We start from the raw sequence: 18375 nt of genomic DNA, 5'->3' as shown, positions 1-18375 counted from the left end.
ACTGTGGCCAGTTAGGGCCCAGCACCCTCCAAAGACCAAGCTTCCAGGTGAGAGGGTTCTGCACAACACAGGGGAAGGGAGCAACACCTGGAAGAGGCATGGATTGTACCCTACCCCAGGCCACTGGATCCTGCCCACCACATACCTCAACAGCTCTGGGTACTGGGTGTTAGGAGACTGGGCTAAACCTAACCTTCTCCAACTGAGAAGGAGGTAGGAAATTGCCAGGTCCTACTGAACATAAGAGGGCTACTTCTGGTTGCTTTCCTGGTATGGAAGCTCCTTTTAGTAAACTTACGGCACAATTTAGATTTTTAAAGATAATTTCTATGACTTCTTCTTTCTAGTGCTACTTCTGTCAATACTTTCAGATTCATAGATTAAGTCTTTTCTGAAAATATACTTAAACAGCACTAAAATAATTGAAAATTGGAGTAAAACCTTATTAAGGTTTACTAACCATGGATTTAATTACTCCATGGAAAAAATAACTCTGTATCAAAATGCATAGTGAATTTACTCTTGAAAGAATTAGAATTTACTCTTGAAAGAACTTGAAAGAACTAGTCAGGTGCATGTTTTTCTCTTTTTACAACTTCAAGTCTGTACTTTTAGTCCAGGCTTTTAGTACTTCATGATTTCTAAATTATGAGAGGCATTATCGCTATTGAGTTCAATACTGAAATTTTCTAGTTAATTCTGATGTGCTGTCTGAGCAGACTTTAATTAATTAACTAAACTTGCATAAAAAGAAGTTTGAAAAATAATATATCTATACTTTTCAGCAGTGGTAATACACATTCTGGAAGAATAAAATTTCTGCCTTAAAGTAATATTTAAAGATGTTGGTCACTCTTACCATAGGACACTCAGGAAATGTTATGTAGCAAAAGTGAGCCCACTTACTTTGATCTTTTTATCGCATACAATGCACAGATACTGAGCACCTAGTAGAAATCAATATACTCCAAGATCTTGAGATAACTCAAACTCTGTGATTCTATGAAGCACTAAGAGAAATTTGTACCTCAGCTGCTTTGTCTCCTTCTTCAAGTTCTTTTACAGTCTGCTGAAACTGTGGCTCAGTCTTCTCAGCTTTTTCAGCAGCTTTCTGCTTTTCTTCCTCACAGGACATAGCAAGTGTGCCCAAAAACAAACTTGCTATGTAAAAAGTAAACCAAAAACTTATCACGACAAAAAATATCATGTAGACCTTCCCAGAAGCATACAGGATCTAAGGAGAGTTGGAAAACAAGAAAAAAGAGGGAAATGTTATTTGTCTTCCTATAATCTCCTATTTTAAAATGAAAAATGAAATTTTGTTATGAAAATAATTTGGTTGTGAGTGGAATGTAATCACAAGACAGTTTTACTGGCTCTACCAGGAAAATAAGAGAAAAGCTCCTTAACTTTAGATATATATGTAAGGTACAGAATACATGGTACAAAACCAGTTAGAATTTAGTAATTTAATTAAGTTAGAATGAGCATCTGGTGTTTAGATCTTCACTAACAGAGAAAACATATTGGAAGGAAAAAACTGTCATCTCTCAATAAAGAAAGCTGGACGGTCTGAATGTGAAAGACTATTTCCTTTATAGTAGAATCTTTAAATACATGGAGCGTAATAAAGTCAGAGAATGAATGTTTAGATATTAGTTTCTTTTGATCATTACTTTATGGAAACATCATAGCAAGGTACAAACTCAGGTCTATCCAAAGAGGCAGAGAAAAGGAATATTTCTCTATCTGATACAAAATCTCTGGTGAAGAACATTTAGACAAATCATATGGGAAAATCATATAATTCACTTATTTGAAGTCATTTATGGATAGGAAAAATAAAACCAAGATTTTAGATTTCAAAAGTGAGCATCGTCTAGCTTTTATTTCATAACAACTACATAAGATAGATGAGAGAATTTAAAAATTAGAAATTGTAAGTAATTTATAGAGTCCACTATATATGAATAATACAGGCTACTGATTTATCATCATTTATCATTTTATATAAGCAAAATCCAAAAGAAACCCAGGTGAGAGTAGTCTTAATTTTAAGCACCCACTTGAATCAATAGATAAGTATTATTTATAGAAAATATTATATTGATATAACAGAGTTAAAAATGTTTACAGATTAATATGTCCCAACATTCAATAAAAAATTATTTTATATTAATCTATACTACATTTATCTTTAAAAGTTTTTTTAATAAATCTTTTTCCCCAGTGAGTCACCTATTTAGGATTTGGTTAAATATTTTCCCACTGAACTAGCTATCATTTACATTCAAGAGTCAGTAATAGACATTACGGTATATACTGCAGACCATACACATTAATAAATACTTTATTGGCACAATGATTTGTCAAAGATCTCACAGCTATGGAGGAATGCCTAAATCCAAAGCTTTTGCTCTTTCCACTATTTGAAACTGGGATAAAAGTATAAACTCTTATTATGATGGAAAAGTATACAGATTCTAGTTTTACTATATTTTAGTTTGGAATTGGGGCTAATTGGGGCACCCAAAGCATAGGTTTTGTTATGAAAATCAAATGAAATACCGTATGTGAAGATGCACGTAGCCTATGTCGAGTATGCAGTAAATGTTACCTATTGCTAAACATAGCGTTATGTTTGTGTCCATGAGGACTGACATTTGTTTTGTTCATTTCTGTATCCATGGTGTATCAAAGAGTGCTTGGATCATATAAATATCTGATGAGGATTGTATTCTTCAAAACATGAGCTGTTTTCTTTGGGAATAATAGCTGAATTTCTCTAGCCATGGTCAATTCGGTTTGGGGCAATGCTGCAAGCAAATATCCAGTCCAAATAGTATGCAATATTGATGAAAGTCCTATGTGGACTCCACCAGGGTATGCCCAGACTAATTTTTCATTTCATTGGTAGTGGGAAAGCATTTCCTTTAGAATAATGTTAACAAGAAAATTAGAAAACATACTTTGAGGGCTATAACCAAAAAAGACAAAACATTTATTATTATATAAAGTGACACTATCCATAAGCGTTCAGTTATATTTGTTTATTTATATATTAAAATTTCATCAAGCATTTCTGTGTGTTTGATGTTGATACATAAAAATTAAAACAAGACAAAATACTTCTTTTTAGGTAGTATATCTCCTAGTGGGAGGAGCCGCTGAACAAGCAATTAAAATAACCACAATTAGAGGCAATTATAGGGTGGCATGGAATTCTGGTGTAGGATTTGCCTAGCTCAGAAAGGAGGACTGGAGCAAAGCTAAAGATTTCTTTTGGTTTTGAGGTATAAATTTAAGCCATGAGACTGAACACAGAAAGAATCTTGAATTTAGGCTGAGGGTACGACATACATTGACAGAAGACATTATGGGTAAAAGCTCAATTGGGAAACAGCAAGCATTTTTTACACTCCAATAAAGCAGAGAATACATATTGAGGTATTGTTAGGAAATAAATCTGGAAAAGTATGCAGAAACAATACCTTAAAGGTCACCACAAACCATGCATTTAGACTTTGGATTTCATCTCATAGGAATGTGGAAATCTCTGAAGGATTTTTAGAAGTAGGATAACATGATAAGATTATTTCAGAAATAAAAAGTTCCTAGTGTTGTGGAGGAGGCATTGATACTTGTCAAAAAGTTGAGGAAATAACATATAAATACCTTACAAAATTAGAAAAATATAATTTACATTTTAAAAAGTAATTTTAATATTTTCATGTATTTCTTTTACTAGAAATATAATTGTGCTGCATGTGTGATTGGTTTTAATTGATTTTCATTTAATAACATAACACAGCAAGAATTTTTTGCTAAAAGTTCTATCATTATTAATGACCTGTACACACACATATATACACACCATAATTTATCTATCCAGCCATAAAAAGTAGGGGATGTATGTGCTCTTTAAAAAAAGAGTGTTCTGGGGCACCTGGGTGGCTCAGTCAGTCAGCCTCTGACTTTGGCTCAGCCCAGATCTCACGGTTCATAGGTTCGAGCCTAGCATCAGGCTCTGTGCTGACAGCTAGCTCAGATCCTGGAGCCTGTCTTCGGATTCTGTGTCTCCCTCTCTCTCTGACCCTCCCCTGCTCACACTGTCTCTCTCTCTTTCAAAAAGAAATAAAACATTAAAAATTAGAAAAAAAAAGAGTGTTCTTCAACTATAAGTACTTTGGAAATATAAAGTAATGTATTTATTTTACCTAATATACTTCAGTTTTAACTATGCTGCTAAATGAACATTGCATATTCTACTGTGATGATACTTCTCTTTAAAGAGATGCTAAATCTCCATTCAAATGAGTATTATATCTTTCAAAGAAACTATGGCACACAAATCATCAGTTATGAAGAGAGACTCTCAAGAATTTGGATTTCAAGTCTTATAATAGTAAGCTTTCTGTTATAATCAGAGCATGATTAAATATTAAAGGGGAATGAGAAGAAATACAAGAATTAAAATGAAACAGTATATTGTCGGCATTAAATAAAAAGTCTTAATACATGGTAATCTCATTGGTTTAAAATTTTTTGACTAAAGAATTAGTACTTAGAAATGTTATTTACTTATTTAATACCAAATGAATGACATCAAATGAATGATCTCTGGAAGGTACATGTGTTGTAAGTTTGAAAAGTTTACCCAACCACTCTTATCTTATTGTCTTCATATAAAAGGCATATACATATTGGTCTTGCAAGATTGTTTCAAAGATTAAATGAGATATGCATAAGGGGACAGACTTGGGTATAGCATCAGCATATAGTTTGATATTCAGTAATTCTGATTCTCCTTTCTTCTGCCTTCGAATTCTTTTCCTCACAAAAATTTAATACACTATGTTACATTAGACCATTATTTTAGAAGGGAGTGGCATGGCACCATTTTTATGTGCAGTACAGATTCTCTCTGTTCTTACCTGGTGATAAAGTGCTTCAGGGTAATCCTGCGTCATTAACCGAAACAGGGCAAGTAAGGCCCAGCCAAAACTGTCAAAATTTGTGAAGCCATAATCAGGATTTGTGCCAGCTTTCACACACACATATCCTTCAGGACACTGACTAAAGAAGATAAAGAAAAGAAAAACTGCTTACTCTTAAGTGACTTTCAGATAATGGCCAAATTGTGAATTAACTACTTACTTAAGCTAAAAGGAAAAGGGGGCTCACAAATGAGTTTTTGCCCAAAGTCTTGTTAAAGATTTCTTTGCTACCCAGTAGCAAAGTGATGGAAAATGACAGTGCTAAAAGCAAAACTGCAGTAACTGAGGGTTTAATTTTTAAATGCTCTCACCTCAAGCCCTCAGATCCTATATTTAAGGATGAGAAAACATTTATGACATTGACAATTTATAAGCACTACTTGCATGTAGATTGAAAGATCAGATTAAAGATTTATCTCATTTCCTTTCATGGAGTATTCATACTTTTACTTATCTTCAGGGGCTTGGGTATTACAGTAGTGGCCCAATAAATCATGCTTCCCTCTGTCGACACCCTTGTATACTTTCACCCAATGTTATTCTGGCTTTGGCCATGAGACTTGTTTGGGACTTTTGTTAATAGTTAACAAATGTGATGCAAAGAGAGGTTTAAAATGTGCTTGTGCATTGAGGCTTGCTAAATTGATAACCCACAGATTCTGAACAAATTGATTTTTGTTCTTGTCTTAAGGCACTAGCTTTTGGGATAGTTTACATGCAGCAAGGTATGGTGGCTACAAGTGAAACACTGCATGACTTTTTCCTCTGATCTTGAAATATATCAATGTGATTCTGATTGTTTATGACTATCAACAAGCATTTCAGGTCAGATCTGAGTTGGGATGTCCATGAAAAGGGTCATCTGGAGTGTGATGTGGCAGACACATGAGACGGGTTCAAGAAGTGGACCTGAGAATAGATGGAAGTCCGGCCATAGTTGGGCAAAGAGTTGAACAAGCAACAAAATGTCTAACTCACCTGAATATATAAACTACATAACTTAAGCTCCTCTACCCCACTATGACTATATGACTTTTGTTAATTTGGGCCCCAGAGCCAAAGAATGAGCTGAGCTGACAGATGGGCATCCAATCATTTCCAGCTGAGGAGAGTAACAAAGAATTATAGGAGTGCTATTGTAATTCTGTTGAGAAGCACTGTATTTCTACTTTCTTTTCTCTTCATTTGAAATAATAGGACAATAAGACTTGAGAGTCTTGTCATACCACTGAAGAATTATTTATAAGTACTGTTTTTTGGAAGAATAAAATCTTTATTAATGTAAGTTACAGTCATAAAAGATATACAAACCATAAAATAATGAAATAATAGCGCATCTTTCATGTTTCCTCTTTTCAAAGACTTCTGGCCAAAAAAAAGGTTATATCATCTTTCTTGATAATTCCCACTAGCTCTGAGGCATACTGAAAACCGATCAGATTTCAACCCTGCCACTTATTAACTTCTTGACCTTGAATAGATCATTTAACTATTCTGTTTACTGCTTTTTCTTATAAAATCAGATTAATAGTATTCCATGTTGTATACTTCTCAGCATGGTTTTAGTGATAAAATGAGATAATGTTATCAAATGAGAAAAATCAGCCAAAGCAACAATCATTCAATAAATATTCTGGATTGAGATACTGACTTGATACAAGAACATTAACACCACTTACCCAGCATCTGTTCTGTTGCCACAAAGGAGAGCATATATTTCTCCTTCCAAATAATAAAAGTTTTCTGTTTCTGAAAAATAGGAAATAAGTTGTATTCTGTATCTAATTTCGCATGAATAGCATATGTGATATCTATCTATATCTGCATAGAAGAGGAACATTCCTTGCTATAGTGAAAAGGAAGGCCCCTTTTTTTTTTTAAGTCTACAAAACCTTACACATCCGTAGCATGTGATGCAGGGTCCAAAAGACCTCTGGCAATCCACACACTTCACTGCCCCAAAGGGACAGATCAGCATTATAAGAGAATCCATTTTAAAAATAGAGTTCTGGAAAATCAATATAACCAGCCAGGTATGACCAGATCTGTGAAGGAAAAATTCCCAAGCCTAAAGTGTTTGAAAGTTGAGGACCTTTTCTTCCGGGGCTTGTTCCTAATAATCCTTCATAGAAGACCATATTTCTGCATTTGGGTTTAACTGCCATTGTCTTCCTACTCTGAAGCTTATTTTTCCACATTGAGTATCCAGTGCCAGTTATTTGCCTGATGTCACCCAGTTCCAACCACAGTTCAAGCTAATCTGAATCTTAGCCCATACAATTTATTCAGGTATCCGTAATGTGCTGTAATTCAAAATATAGATTGAGTATTTATAGATATGACCTACCAGGGATGGGAACATGCATGCTTAGGAGCATTTATTTTAGATTCTGAATTCAAATGACAGAGAATCAATACATGAGATCAGTACTGATTGTACGAGTTTGTATATGAAATTGTATACATATACATTTATGTGTATACACACACACACACACACACACACTCACACATGCACACAACTGAATTACTCCAATCTCAAATAACGTCACTTTAACTTGTTACCTAAAATATTTTAGGAGAATTTTTAAATCATAGTTAGGAACCACTGATCAAACCTTTTAAATGGCAGTCAAAAACAAAATGAAATTTGGTGGAAGTGGGATGTCCCTAACACTCTTCTAAGTACAAGGACTTTGACATGGCAATTAGGCTAAATGACATTTTACAAATATAATATTTTCATGTTTTTAGAGGAAATGGAATGACTATAATTGGACAAATTTTAAAGAGATAATCTTTAAAAAGTGAATTCTTTATCATATAACATTATGCTAAGATGAGCCTGGACTTTGTTTTCTTAGAAATAACCAGTAAAATTTTGTTTATATTTTATATAATTTACATATTTTTGTTGTAACTAAAGGAATCACAGAGTATTTCAACTGGAATATAAAATTTAGTATCCATTTTCTGTTGCCTCACCACTAGAATCAAGACCATAGAATAGACACATATAATAAAGAAACATTTCACATACTCATATGCCAATAATTTTATATGGCTTGCATCATCATGATATTATGGGGTAAGCCATAGAGTAAAATTTATTACGATTTGTTTTGTAACTTAATATACATATATATGTATATATATATATACTTACTATAAGAGCTGAGCAAAATTTATTTTGATTATTACTATTGGCTTAATATGTGTTTATTATTTACCAAAGGCTCATTTAAAATGATCAGCAGTAATTTATTTATTTATTTATTTTTTTAATTTTTATTTATTTTTATTTTTATTTTTATTTTTTTTACAAATAGTTTATTGTCAAATTAGTTTCCACATAACACTCAGTGCTCATCCCCAAAGTGCCCTCCTCCATGCCCATCCCACCCTCCCCCCCACATCCATCAGTCCTCAGTTTTTGTCAGCATTCAAGAGTCTCTCATGGTTTGCCTCTCTCCCTTTCCCCCACCATTTCCGCCCTTCTTCTCCCCCTTGTTCCTCCGTCAAGTTCCTCCTAATCCTCCTATACGTGCAAACATATGGTATTTGTCCTTCTCTGCCTGACTTATTTCGCTCAGCATAACACCCTCAAGGTCCATCCATGTTGCTACACATGGCCAGATTTCATTGTTTCTCATTGCCGTGTAGTATTCCATGGTATAGATAAACCGATCAGCAGTAATTTAAATCCAACAATTGTAAGAATTTCTATAAGGTAGGCCATTTTTTAATTTATAAGGTCACTTTACAATTTCTAATGAGCAAACTTAAATTTATATTTTATTTTATTTTATTTTATTTTTTTAAGAGAATCTTTTATTTATTTATTTATTTATTTATTTCTAGGAGAGAGAAACAGCGTGAGCAGGGGAGGGTCAGAGAGAGAGGGAGTCACAGACTGAAACAGGCTCCAGGCTCTGAGCTGGCAGTCAGCACAGAGCCCGATGCGGGGCTCGAACCCGCGAACCGCGAGATCATGACCTAAGCGAAAGTCGGAAAGTCGGACGCTTAACCGACTAAGCCACCCAGGCGCCCCTTAAATTTATATTTTAAATAAACAACTTTATTAAAGAAATAGTATTGTGAGAACCACATTGAGATACCATCTCACGCTGGTCAGAGTGTCTAAAATGAACAAATCAGGAGACTCTAGATGCTTGCGAGGATGTGGAGAAATGGGCACCCTCCTACACTGTTGGTGGGAATGTAAGCTGGTGCAACCCCTCTGGAAAAGAGTATGGAGGTTCCTCAAAAAGTTAACAATAGAACTCCCCTATGACCCAACAGTAGCACTGCTAAGAATTTGCCCAAGGGATACAGGAGTGCTGATGCATAGGGGCACATGTACCCCAATGTGCATAGCAGCACTCTCAACAATAGCCAAAACATGGAAAGAACCTAAGTATCCATCAAGTGATGAATAGATCAAGAAGATGTGATATATTTATACAATGATATATTTATACAATCGAATAGTACATGGCAATGAGAAAGAATGAAATCTGGCCATGTGTAGCAACATGGTTGGAACTAGAAGGGTCTTAACGCTGAGCGAAATAAATCAGGCAGAGAAGGACAAATACCATATGTTTGCCCATATAGGTGGATTAGGAGGGAGTTAATGGAGGATGATGTGGGAAAAAAAGGGGAAAAATAGTTGGGGAGAGGGAGGGAGGCAAACCATGAGAGACTGTTGAATGCTGAGAACTAACTGAGGGCTGATGGGAGTGGGGAAGAGGGGAAGGGAGGTGATTGGCATCGGGGAGGCACTTGTTGGGACGAGCACTGGGTGTTATATGTAAACCAACTTGAAAACAAACTAAGAAAAAAAAAAGGAAATAGTATTGTGAGAATTCTACTTTGATGAAATTGAAAATAAGACTTTGGTTATATTTATTTATTTATTAAAGGATAAAATTTGCAAAACTTAGCAATTCCAAACATATGTCTTTCGTACTGAACTGTCTGAAGATTGGAACTTTGTGATTCCCATAAATTAAACTGATCCAAATCAGTACAGGTTTCCCCCATTATCCAAAAGCAGAGCATTCCTAATGAAATCTTTTGTAAATGGAAATGGCATAAAGAAACAATTACCATTAGTTTATAGGGAAAAAGTTTGTGAGCATGGCCAGGCCCCAAAAATAACCTCTCTTAGGTTTTTCTGATATTTTAGGATATGTCTTGCTAACAGATGCACAAAATAAACTGAGATAAAGCACTGGTGCTCACAAACATAATTCAAAGCTCTGGCAGCTTGATGTTGAGATGCTGAGTGTGGTTCTGGGGGAGGGACCTTTGGTGAGGCCAGTCTGCTCTCCGAGTGAGGGTGTGCACTACCTCTATGATGGCTTGCTGCAAAGCAAACACTGAATGCTATTTTTGTTTAGCTTTTATCATAAAAGTGAAAATCTTCTTCAGATTTCCTCTGGTTAGTGAAAATAGGTACTGATGTAGGGCTTTGGTAAAAGCTAAGAGGCGAAATGTGAACTTTGAAAAAGCAGGGAACACATGTACTTGAGCATAGGTACAGCGTTTACAAGAAGTTTGTTCCGAAGTTGATTGTCCAACATTTCTGTGAAGGCTTCTCTGCCATTAAGAAAAACTTTAATTTTTTTGATGTAGAAGGCAAGTGATTCTTACCTCGAATATAATATGGATTTCCAGTTCTGTTGTGCAGAGTCACAGTTTCATTTTCTTGGGGCCACCGTAAACATTTGTGCTTCAGATTGCCCATGAAGAGCCCCATGCCAATCAGAGAAAATACACTCAGAAAAAACAGAGTTAGGATAATGACACCAGTAAGTTTCTTCAAGCAGTGGATCAGGATCCCTACAAAAGACTTCAGACCTAAAAAGAGAAAGGTTTTTGATAAAGTAAAATATCTTAGTAAAGCAACATTAGCAAAATCTTTCGTGGCAAATGCATATTCCATTGAAATCAGCAGCTTTGCATTTTGTAATGTAAAACACATTATCTACATCTAATAAATAAAATGAATAAAAATCCAAACTTTGAGGTTTCTATCTTATTGCTAATTTATTATACCTGATGAAAAATGATTCAGACACAATATTTAAAATTACTTATTTGCTTCCACTTACGATAAAGAACAAGACTCTTTCTCTTGGTTACTGTTTTTCATACCAACCACCATTGTTTATAAGCATAAGTAAAAATGTGGAGTTATAAATTGAAATGGATTACAGATGTTGAAATAAGAAATAGTTTGAAATAGCAGTATTCTATACTATTCTTTCATTAAGTTTCAAAGAAGTCAATTTTAGAGCCAATTAAATAGAACATGAAAAATTTTATTAAGAATGAGAATAATACACAGTTGTGATATATGCAGGCTTTATTTACATCAGAACACTTATGAACTGAGAATTCAGCCTTAAAGCTGGGTTTATTTAAGGAACTCATTTTTCTATTAAAGAAAACCTGCTCAAGAAACCCTATGCACTGTTGGTCAGAATGCAAATTGTTCTAGTCACTGTAGAAAACAGTATGGAGGTTTCTCAAAATATTAAAACTAGAACTACTATAAAACCCAGAAATTACATTCCTGGCTATTTATCCAAAGAAAACACTAATCTAAAAAGATATATGCACCTCTCTGTTTATTGCAGCATTACTTATAATAGCCAAGATAGAGAAGCAACTTAAGTGTCCATTGATAGATGAATGGATAAAGAGATGTCGTTCACATATGTGATAGAATATAATTCGGCCATAAAAAAGAATGAGAACTTGGCATTTGTGACAACATGGATGATCTAGAGGGTATTGTGTTAAGTGAAATAAGCCAGACAGAAAAGGGCTAACGCCATATGATTTCACATACATGTGGAGTCTAAAAACTAAACCAAATGAACAAATAAACCAAAAGAGGACAAACAGACTCATAAATATAGAGAACAGACTGGCAGTTGCAAGAGGGGAAGTGGATGGGAAATGGACAAAATGACTAAAAAGGAGTGGATAGTACAGTCCTCCAATTGTGGAATGAATAAGTCATGGGGATGAAAGGTACAGCATGGGGAATATAGTCAATGGTATTGTAATAGGACTGTATGTTGACAGATGGTAGCTACACTTGTGGTGAGCATAGCATAACAAATAGAATCACTATGTTGTACACCTAAAATTAATGTAATATTGTGTATCAATTGCACTTCATTTTTTTAAAAAAAGCTCAATTCTGAAAACATAAAAAAACAAAAATAATATAATTGTACTTCATAGATAATACTATGTATTTTCCTTCATTCCTTCCCTCCTTCCTTCCCTCCCTCCCTCCCTCCCTCCCTTCCCTCCCTCGCTCCCTCCCTCCCTTCCTTCCTTCCCTTCCTCCTTCTCCCTCCCTCCCTCCCTCCTTCCTTCCTTCCTTCCTTCCTTCCCTTTCTTCCTTCCTTCCTTCCCCCCCCCCTTTTTTTTCCCTTACTCTCTTCTTACTTGTTGCCAGTCTGTTTATATTTAGGGTCCTAATAACTGTTCAGCTCAACAATAGAGAAGAATATACTAGTTCTGTGATGTTATCAATATTTCTATGCTTCCATTTTATTAACTTAAAAGTGGGGTTAATAATACTTGTTTCATATATTATTGTGAAAATTGAAAATCTATTTTGTATTAAATTTTTTACATCTTTATTTTTAAAAGAGAGATAGACAGACTTTGAATGGGGGAGGGGTAGATAGAGAGGGAGACACAGAATCTGAAGTAGGCTCCAGTCTCAGAGCTGTCAGCACAGAGCCTGACCTGGGGCTCGAACTCATGAACCATGAGCCAAAGTCAGACACTTAACCGAGTGAGCCACCCAGGCACCCCTGAAAATCTATTTTTTAATGACCTTATCAGATGCTTGGGTTTCTTGAGTGTCTTAGGATAGGGTTACAATAAAGTTATTCCTATGGTTTAAGAAATGGGATATATCTAGATTAAGTATGCAATTTTTAGGAGTGCCTGGGTGGCTCAGTCAGTTAAGCATTCAACTTTGGCTCAGGTCATGATCTCACGGTTCATGGGTTCGAGCCCTCCGCGTTGGGCTCTGTGCTGACAGCTAGCTCAGAGCCTGGAGCCTCCTTCAGATTCTGTGTCTCCCTCTCTCTCTGGCCCTCCCCTGCTCACCCTGCCTCTCTCTCTCTCAGAAATAAATAAAACATTAAAAAAATTTTAAGTATACAAATTTTAATTGCTATCATCCAGAAATACTTATTTATACCCTATTTTTGCCACTTGGAATTATACTATTATTATTTTTGCTATGTGCAAGTTTTATTTATTTATTATTCATTAATTTTTATTTTTATTAACATTTTTAATGTTTATTTATTCATTTTTTGAGAGAGAGAGAGAACAAGCCAAGGACAGAGAGAGAGAAAGCCAGAGAGAGCCAAAAATTCCAAGCCGGCTCAGCAATTTCAGTGCAGATCCTGATGTAGGGCTCGAGCCCACAAACTGTGAGATCATACCTGAGTGGAAACCAAGAGTCAGACACTTAGGGGACTAGTTACCCAAGTGCCTGCAAGTCTTTTTTAAAAGTGTTATGTTAGAAATATAATTTCTGTATCAAAATACATGTAAGTATTGATTCCTTTATATTCTATTTGTTTTTTAAGAGACGTTGAATCAATATATAAACCAAAGATATAAATATATAGTCAAGCCTTCACTAAAACTGGATGTTTAAATAACATCGCTGCCAATTTATTAGGAGAAAAATGGAATTAGTTTACTTTTATATAATATTTTTGATTACCATAATAAATTTCAAAATATGCATATTTTGTACGTACTTTTCATTTGGCAACTGTCATGAATCCTCTGTATATTTTTTTTAAATTGAAGTATAATTAACATACAGTATTAGAGTAGTTTCAGTTTTCTGTATATTTTTTCTACTGAAAAAATTTTTTTCATATTGTTTTATTAGAATAGTAATTCTTAAATAAGAATATATACATGTGTGAATATGTGTCTGATCTATATCTATGTCTACCTATATCTGTCTATATCTATATCTATATCTATATCTATATCTATATCTATATCTATATCTATCTATCTCTATCTCTATCTCTATCTCTATCTCTATCATCTATATCTATATCATCTATATCTATATATCCAAGGAGCTTTTATTTTAATGGTGATATTTTGTTTGAAGGTTAAAGGGATCACCATTGAATTTTCCAAAATCAAATTTTTTACTCATTTTCATTGTTATCCACCATTCATTGCTATCTACCTTTCAAAGGTCTGAACCGTATGCACATTTTTATTTTGATTTCCTAGTATAGCTTTTCCTTTTTTTATTTAAAAATTTTTCTTAGCGTTTATTCATTTTTGATATACAGAGCGAGACAGAACGCAAGCCAGGAAGAGGCACAGAGAGAGAGAGGGACACAATCCGTAGCAGGCTCTAGGCTCTGAGCTATCAGCACAGAGCCCAATATGGGGCTCAAACCCATGAACTGTGAGGTCATCAGCTGAGGTCAGACGCTTAACTAACTGAGCCACCCAGGTGTCCATCATTTTATTTTAAACTTTCTTTTTATTTTAGTTTAGACATTTCTTTTGTGGAGTTTTATTTACTTAAGATTTAATATTAAAGACTACATCTTGAAATTTTTTTAATGTTTTATTTATTTCTGACAGAGAGAGAGAAAGCATGAGCAGGGGAGGGTCAGAGAGAGAGGGAGACACAGAATCCGAAACAGTAAAGTCTACATCTTGACAGACAAATTTAACCCAATTTTATTTATTTTCATAAATTGGCTATACTTTTGGATATGACTTTACCATTTTGGTTTTTGATCTATATATTCCCGTTATGATTTACTATGTGTCATATCTTTGAAAAATAAACTCTACTCTTTCTCTTTTTCCTCTAGTATTTAAGATAAAATATATGTTTTGAGAAACTGTATCACACTTTTGTTCTTATTTTGAATATTTGTTCAAAATACATTAAAAATAAAGCTGTATTACTATAGTCTCTCCATATAAGATAAGGAAATAATATTTACTTTCTCACATTTCTCTATTTCCACTTCTCAGTTTTTGTTCATATAATTTAGGACTTCTGACCCAGTTATAATTGTTCAGTCTACGTATTTTGCATTATATATTATCTTTCATGATTTACAGGAATGGTAATATTCAAATCCTTACCAAAGCATGTCAGGAAACATAAATTCATGCCAAAGGCACTTTTGGAGGGGACTTGGATGAATATGCCTGACTTAAAGCTCCTCAACTCCAGCAGGTAGCTGCCATGCAAGAATGCAGGTGGGTGGATGCTGATAATTCATCCAAATTAATTTAGATTGTAATGTTCAAAATACTAGATTTTTGTAATGTTGGCATCTATTTCAAACTTTTCTAAGACACAAACCAAATATGTCTCAGTTTAGGAATGACCTGCAGATGTCTGTGCTATTACTTCTGATTTACAATATTTGCATTCTATTTTTCATGCCACCAACAACAGTAATTTGGAATTCATTCTGTGTTTAAATGATTTCAGAGCTCACTGTGATTACGTCTGGTATTAAATCTCCCCATTGCTGAATATTTCATTTTCATTCCAGATATTCAGGAAAGATACATATACAAAATGTCAGAACTCTTGCAGGGCGGAGAATATCTTCCTATTGACTTCACATATGGATGACAGACAAGTATAGAATATTGGTGTCATAACGTCCCTGCCTACACTCCTCCAAGCTCTGAAACTCCACTGCCTACTCATGTTCAATATTATCAAGAGATCTAAAAATAACCTTTCCATGAGCAATTTTCATTGCTTTTTTGCGTATAGAATTTTTATAATACTTTTATTTTTTAAAAGTTTAAATTTAAAAAATGTTATGCTATGTCTAAGCATATCTTTTAGGTTTTTTGTCTACTATAAGATGAACCTTTTCCATGAGTGACAAAAATCTCAAGTTGAAAAAAAATTTAAACTTTCTAGTGTATTTTTGAATAATTTATCTTTTACATTTATCCTTTTTAGGGTCACTAACTGTCCATAATATGGAACTTAATTTTCTCTTTTTCATTAACCTATCCATTTTTAGTTCTACTGTATTAATATAGAAATGCCCCCCCCTTAAGGAATTTTCCTAGTTTTTCTTCACAAAGTGGTTTTATTTTACCATACCATAATATTGTCCATATAATACTATATATCTTTTTAAAGTGTATTTGTTTATTTTGAGAGAGAGAGAGAGAGAGTATGCATGAGCAGGGGAGAGCCAGAGGGAAGGAGGGGCAGAAGGAGGGAAAGAGAGAATCCCAAACAGGCTCCACACTGCCAGTGCAGAGCCTTAGGTGGGACTCCAACCCATGAACTGTGAGATCATGACCTGAGCAGAAGTCAGGAGTCTGATCCTTAACCAACTGAGCCACCTAGACTCCGCAATAAGACTATGTTCTAATGCTTCTATTATGATCACATATTTATTCATCAAGAGTATTATAGATTTTATCACTTTTTTTCTGAAAGGTGTTTTTATTTGTCTATTTCATCATTTAATTTTCATCTTCCGCTTGAGTCTAGGTTTTTTCTTTTTTTAATTTTTAATTTTAACTTATTCATTTAAATTCAAGTTAGTTAACATACAGTGTAATACATAAGAAATCATCTTTCTTGTAGTGCCTTGAGAAGAAAACCTAGACTCTTTGGAAAAGTGTCTATTCATGTCTTCTGCCCAATTCTTCACTGGATTGTTAGGTTTTGGGGTGTTGAGTTTGATGAATTCTTTATAGATTTTGGATACTAACCCTTTATCTGATATGTCATTTGCAAATATTTTCTCCCATTCTGTTGGCTGCCCTTTAGTATTGTTGACTATTTCCTTCTCTGTGCAGAAGATAAAAAGCTTCTCAACACCAAAAAACAAATAATCCAGGGGAGAAATGGGAAGAAGACTTGAGTAGACACTTTTCCAGAGTCTAGGTTTTCTTCTGAAGGCCTACAAAACAGATGATTTCTTATGCTTGTTCTTATGCTGTACTGTTTATGCACCTTGATTATTTTCTCTCTTGAAAAAATGAGCAGTTTCTATCAGCCTATGTGTTTCCAACTCCAGTGAGTATGTTCTTCATGTATTAGATTGGATTTGCCTAATTTGTTCTATAATCTTAAACCTAAGCCTAAAATGAAGACTCAGACGATGCGATTTTATGTTCTAGCAATTTTCAGAGAGTAATAAGGGAGCTAGAATTGTGGGAATTTCTACCAAGGTAACTCTCACTACTGCTTGCTTCCCAGATTTAATGAATCTGCCATGCATGAGCCATTTTTCTTAAACGGCTTATTGAGCAAGAATTCATTAATCATATAATTCAGCCATTTAATGTGTACAAATCAATGTTTTCATTTATCTACAGGGCTATACAGCACCCACCACCACATTCTCCAATCTTCTTGCTGTTTTACCCCTCCTGGACTCCAAGTACATAGTATGCATCTATCTGGCCTTCTTCATGGTTTTGCATGGACAAAAATTATCTGTAGATCTCATTTTTGGTATTATGACATTTGCCCCTGGGTTTATTCATCCACCTATTTCATACTTCTGACTCAGTGGCCAAAAACACTGAGTGGTGTTCTTCCTATCTGATTGTTTTTATTCATTCTTAACACAAATTAGAAGGTGTGGGTGGACTTCTCTAGGATATTTTCAGAAATGGGAGCTGTAAATTAGTCCTCAGCATCTTCCATCAATGTGGTCACAGCTCTACTCATTCGGCAGAAACTCCTCGAACTCTGTGGTATGTGGAATGCACCCTACCCAAGCAATCTGAGCAAAATGGGATTTATCTTATTTTATATTACTTTGCTCATTTCAACTCATTTTTAGATGTAGTGAGGAAAAGAAGGTAGATTAGATATTTGTCTAGATAGTTATCTCTCAGAAGTATAAGAACAGTTTTGTAAGTTTATATTTAAGATGAAGAATGAATAAGAAAAATAGAAACTAATATATTTCGATTAATCTGTTTATCTTGTTATCATAAGTATTGAATCCATCTCAAACAAATAACAGTCGAATGTGATTTCTTTTTCCTTTCCTGGAATGACTGAAGTAAACTTATAGATCAGATAATTCATGATTTCAAAGACAAAACATTGTTCAATTTAATACTTCTCCAAGCAATAACAGGGGAGTGCAAATTAATACAGGGGAGTACATAAATCAAAATAAAGACAAGGACTAAATGCCATTTCTTACCTTGGTTTAAAGGAATAATTTTCAAAATTCTCAAATTTCTTGTAATGCTAAATATTAGAATGAAGTTTAGAGGTAAATATCTTGTTATATGCCTGTGGAATTAAATTAGAGATATT

At 34.4% G+C, this 18375-nt stretch overlaps 1 protein-coding gene across 1 annotated transcript in view; it reads right to left on the bottom strand.

Annotated features, from left to right (window-relative positions):
• SCN7A (sodium voltage-gated channel alpha subunit 7) overlaps positions 1-18375 on the bottom strand; it is an 83882-nt gene that overhangs the window by 41103 nt on the left and 24404 nt on the right. The window contains exons 6-10 of the mRNA XM_039250145.1: positions 18260-18351; positions 10656-10862; positions 6677-6746; positions 4935-5076; positions 1028-1234 (exon numbers count right to left, since the gene is read on the bottom strand). Coding sequence (XP_039106076.1) covers positions 1028-1234; positions 4935-5076; positions 6677-6746; positions 10656-10862; positions 18260-18351 — 718 coding nt within the window. The remainder of the gene's footprint in view (positions 1-1027; positions 1235-4934; positions 5077-6676; positions 6747-10655; positions 10863-18259; positions 18352-18375) is intronic.

Source organism: Hyaena hyaena, unplaced genomic scaffold (genome assembly GCF_003009895.1).
Source record: "Hyaena hyaena isolate Hyena2069 unplaced genomic scaffold, ASM300989v1 scaffold_363, whole genome shotgun sequence".
Classification (NCBI taxonomy): Eukaryota; Metazoa; Chordata; class Mammalia; order Carnivora; family Hyaenidae; genus Hyaena; species Hyaena hyaena.
Note: the sequence above shows the minus strand (reverse complement) of the source record. Positions and strands in the feature narration are given on the sequence as shown.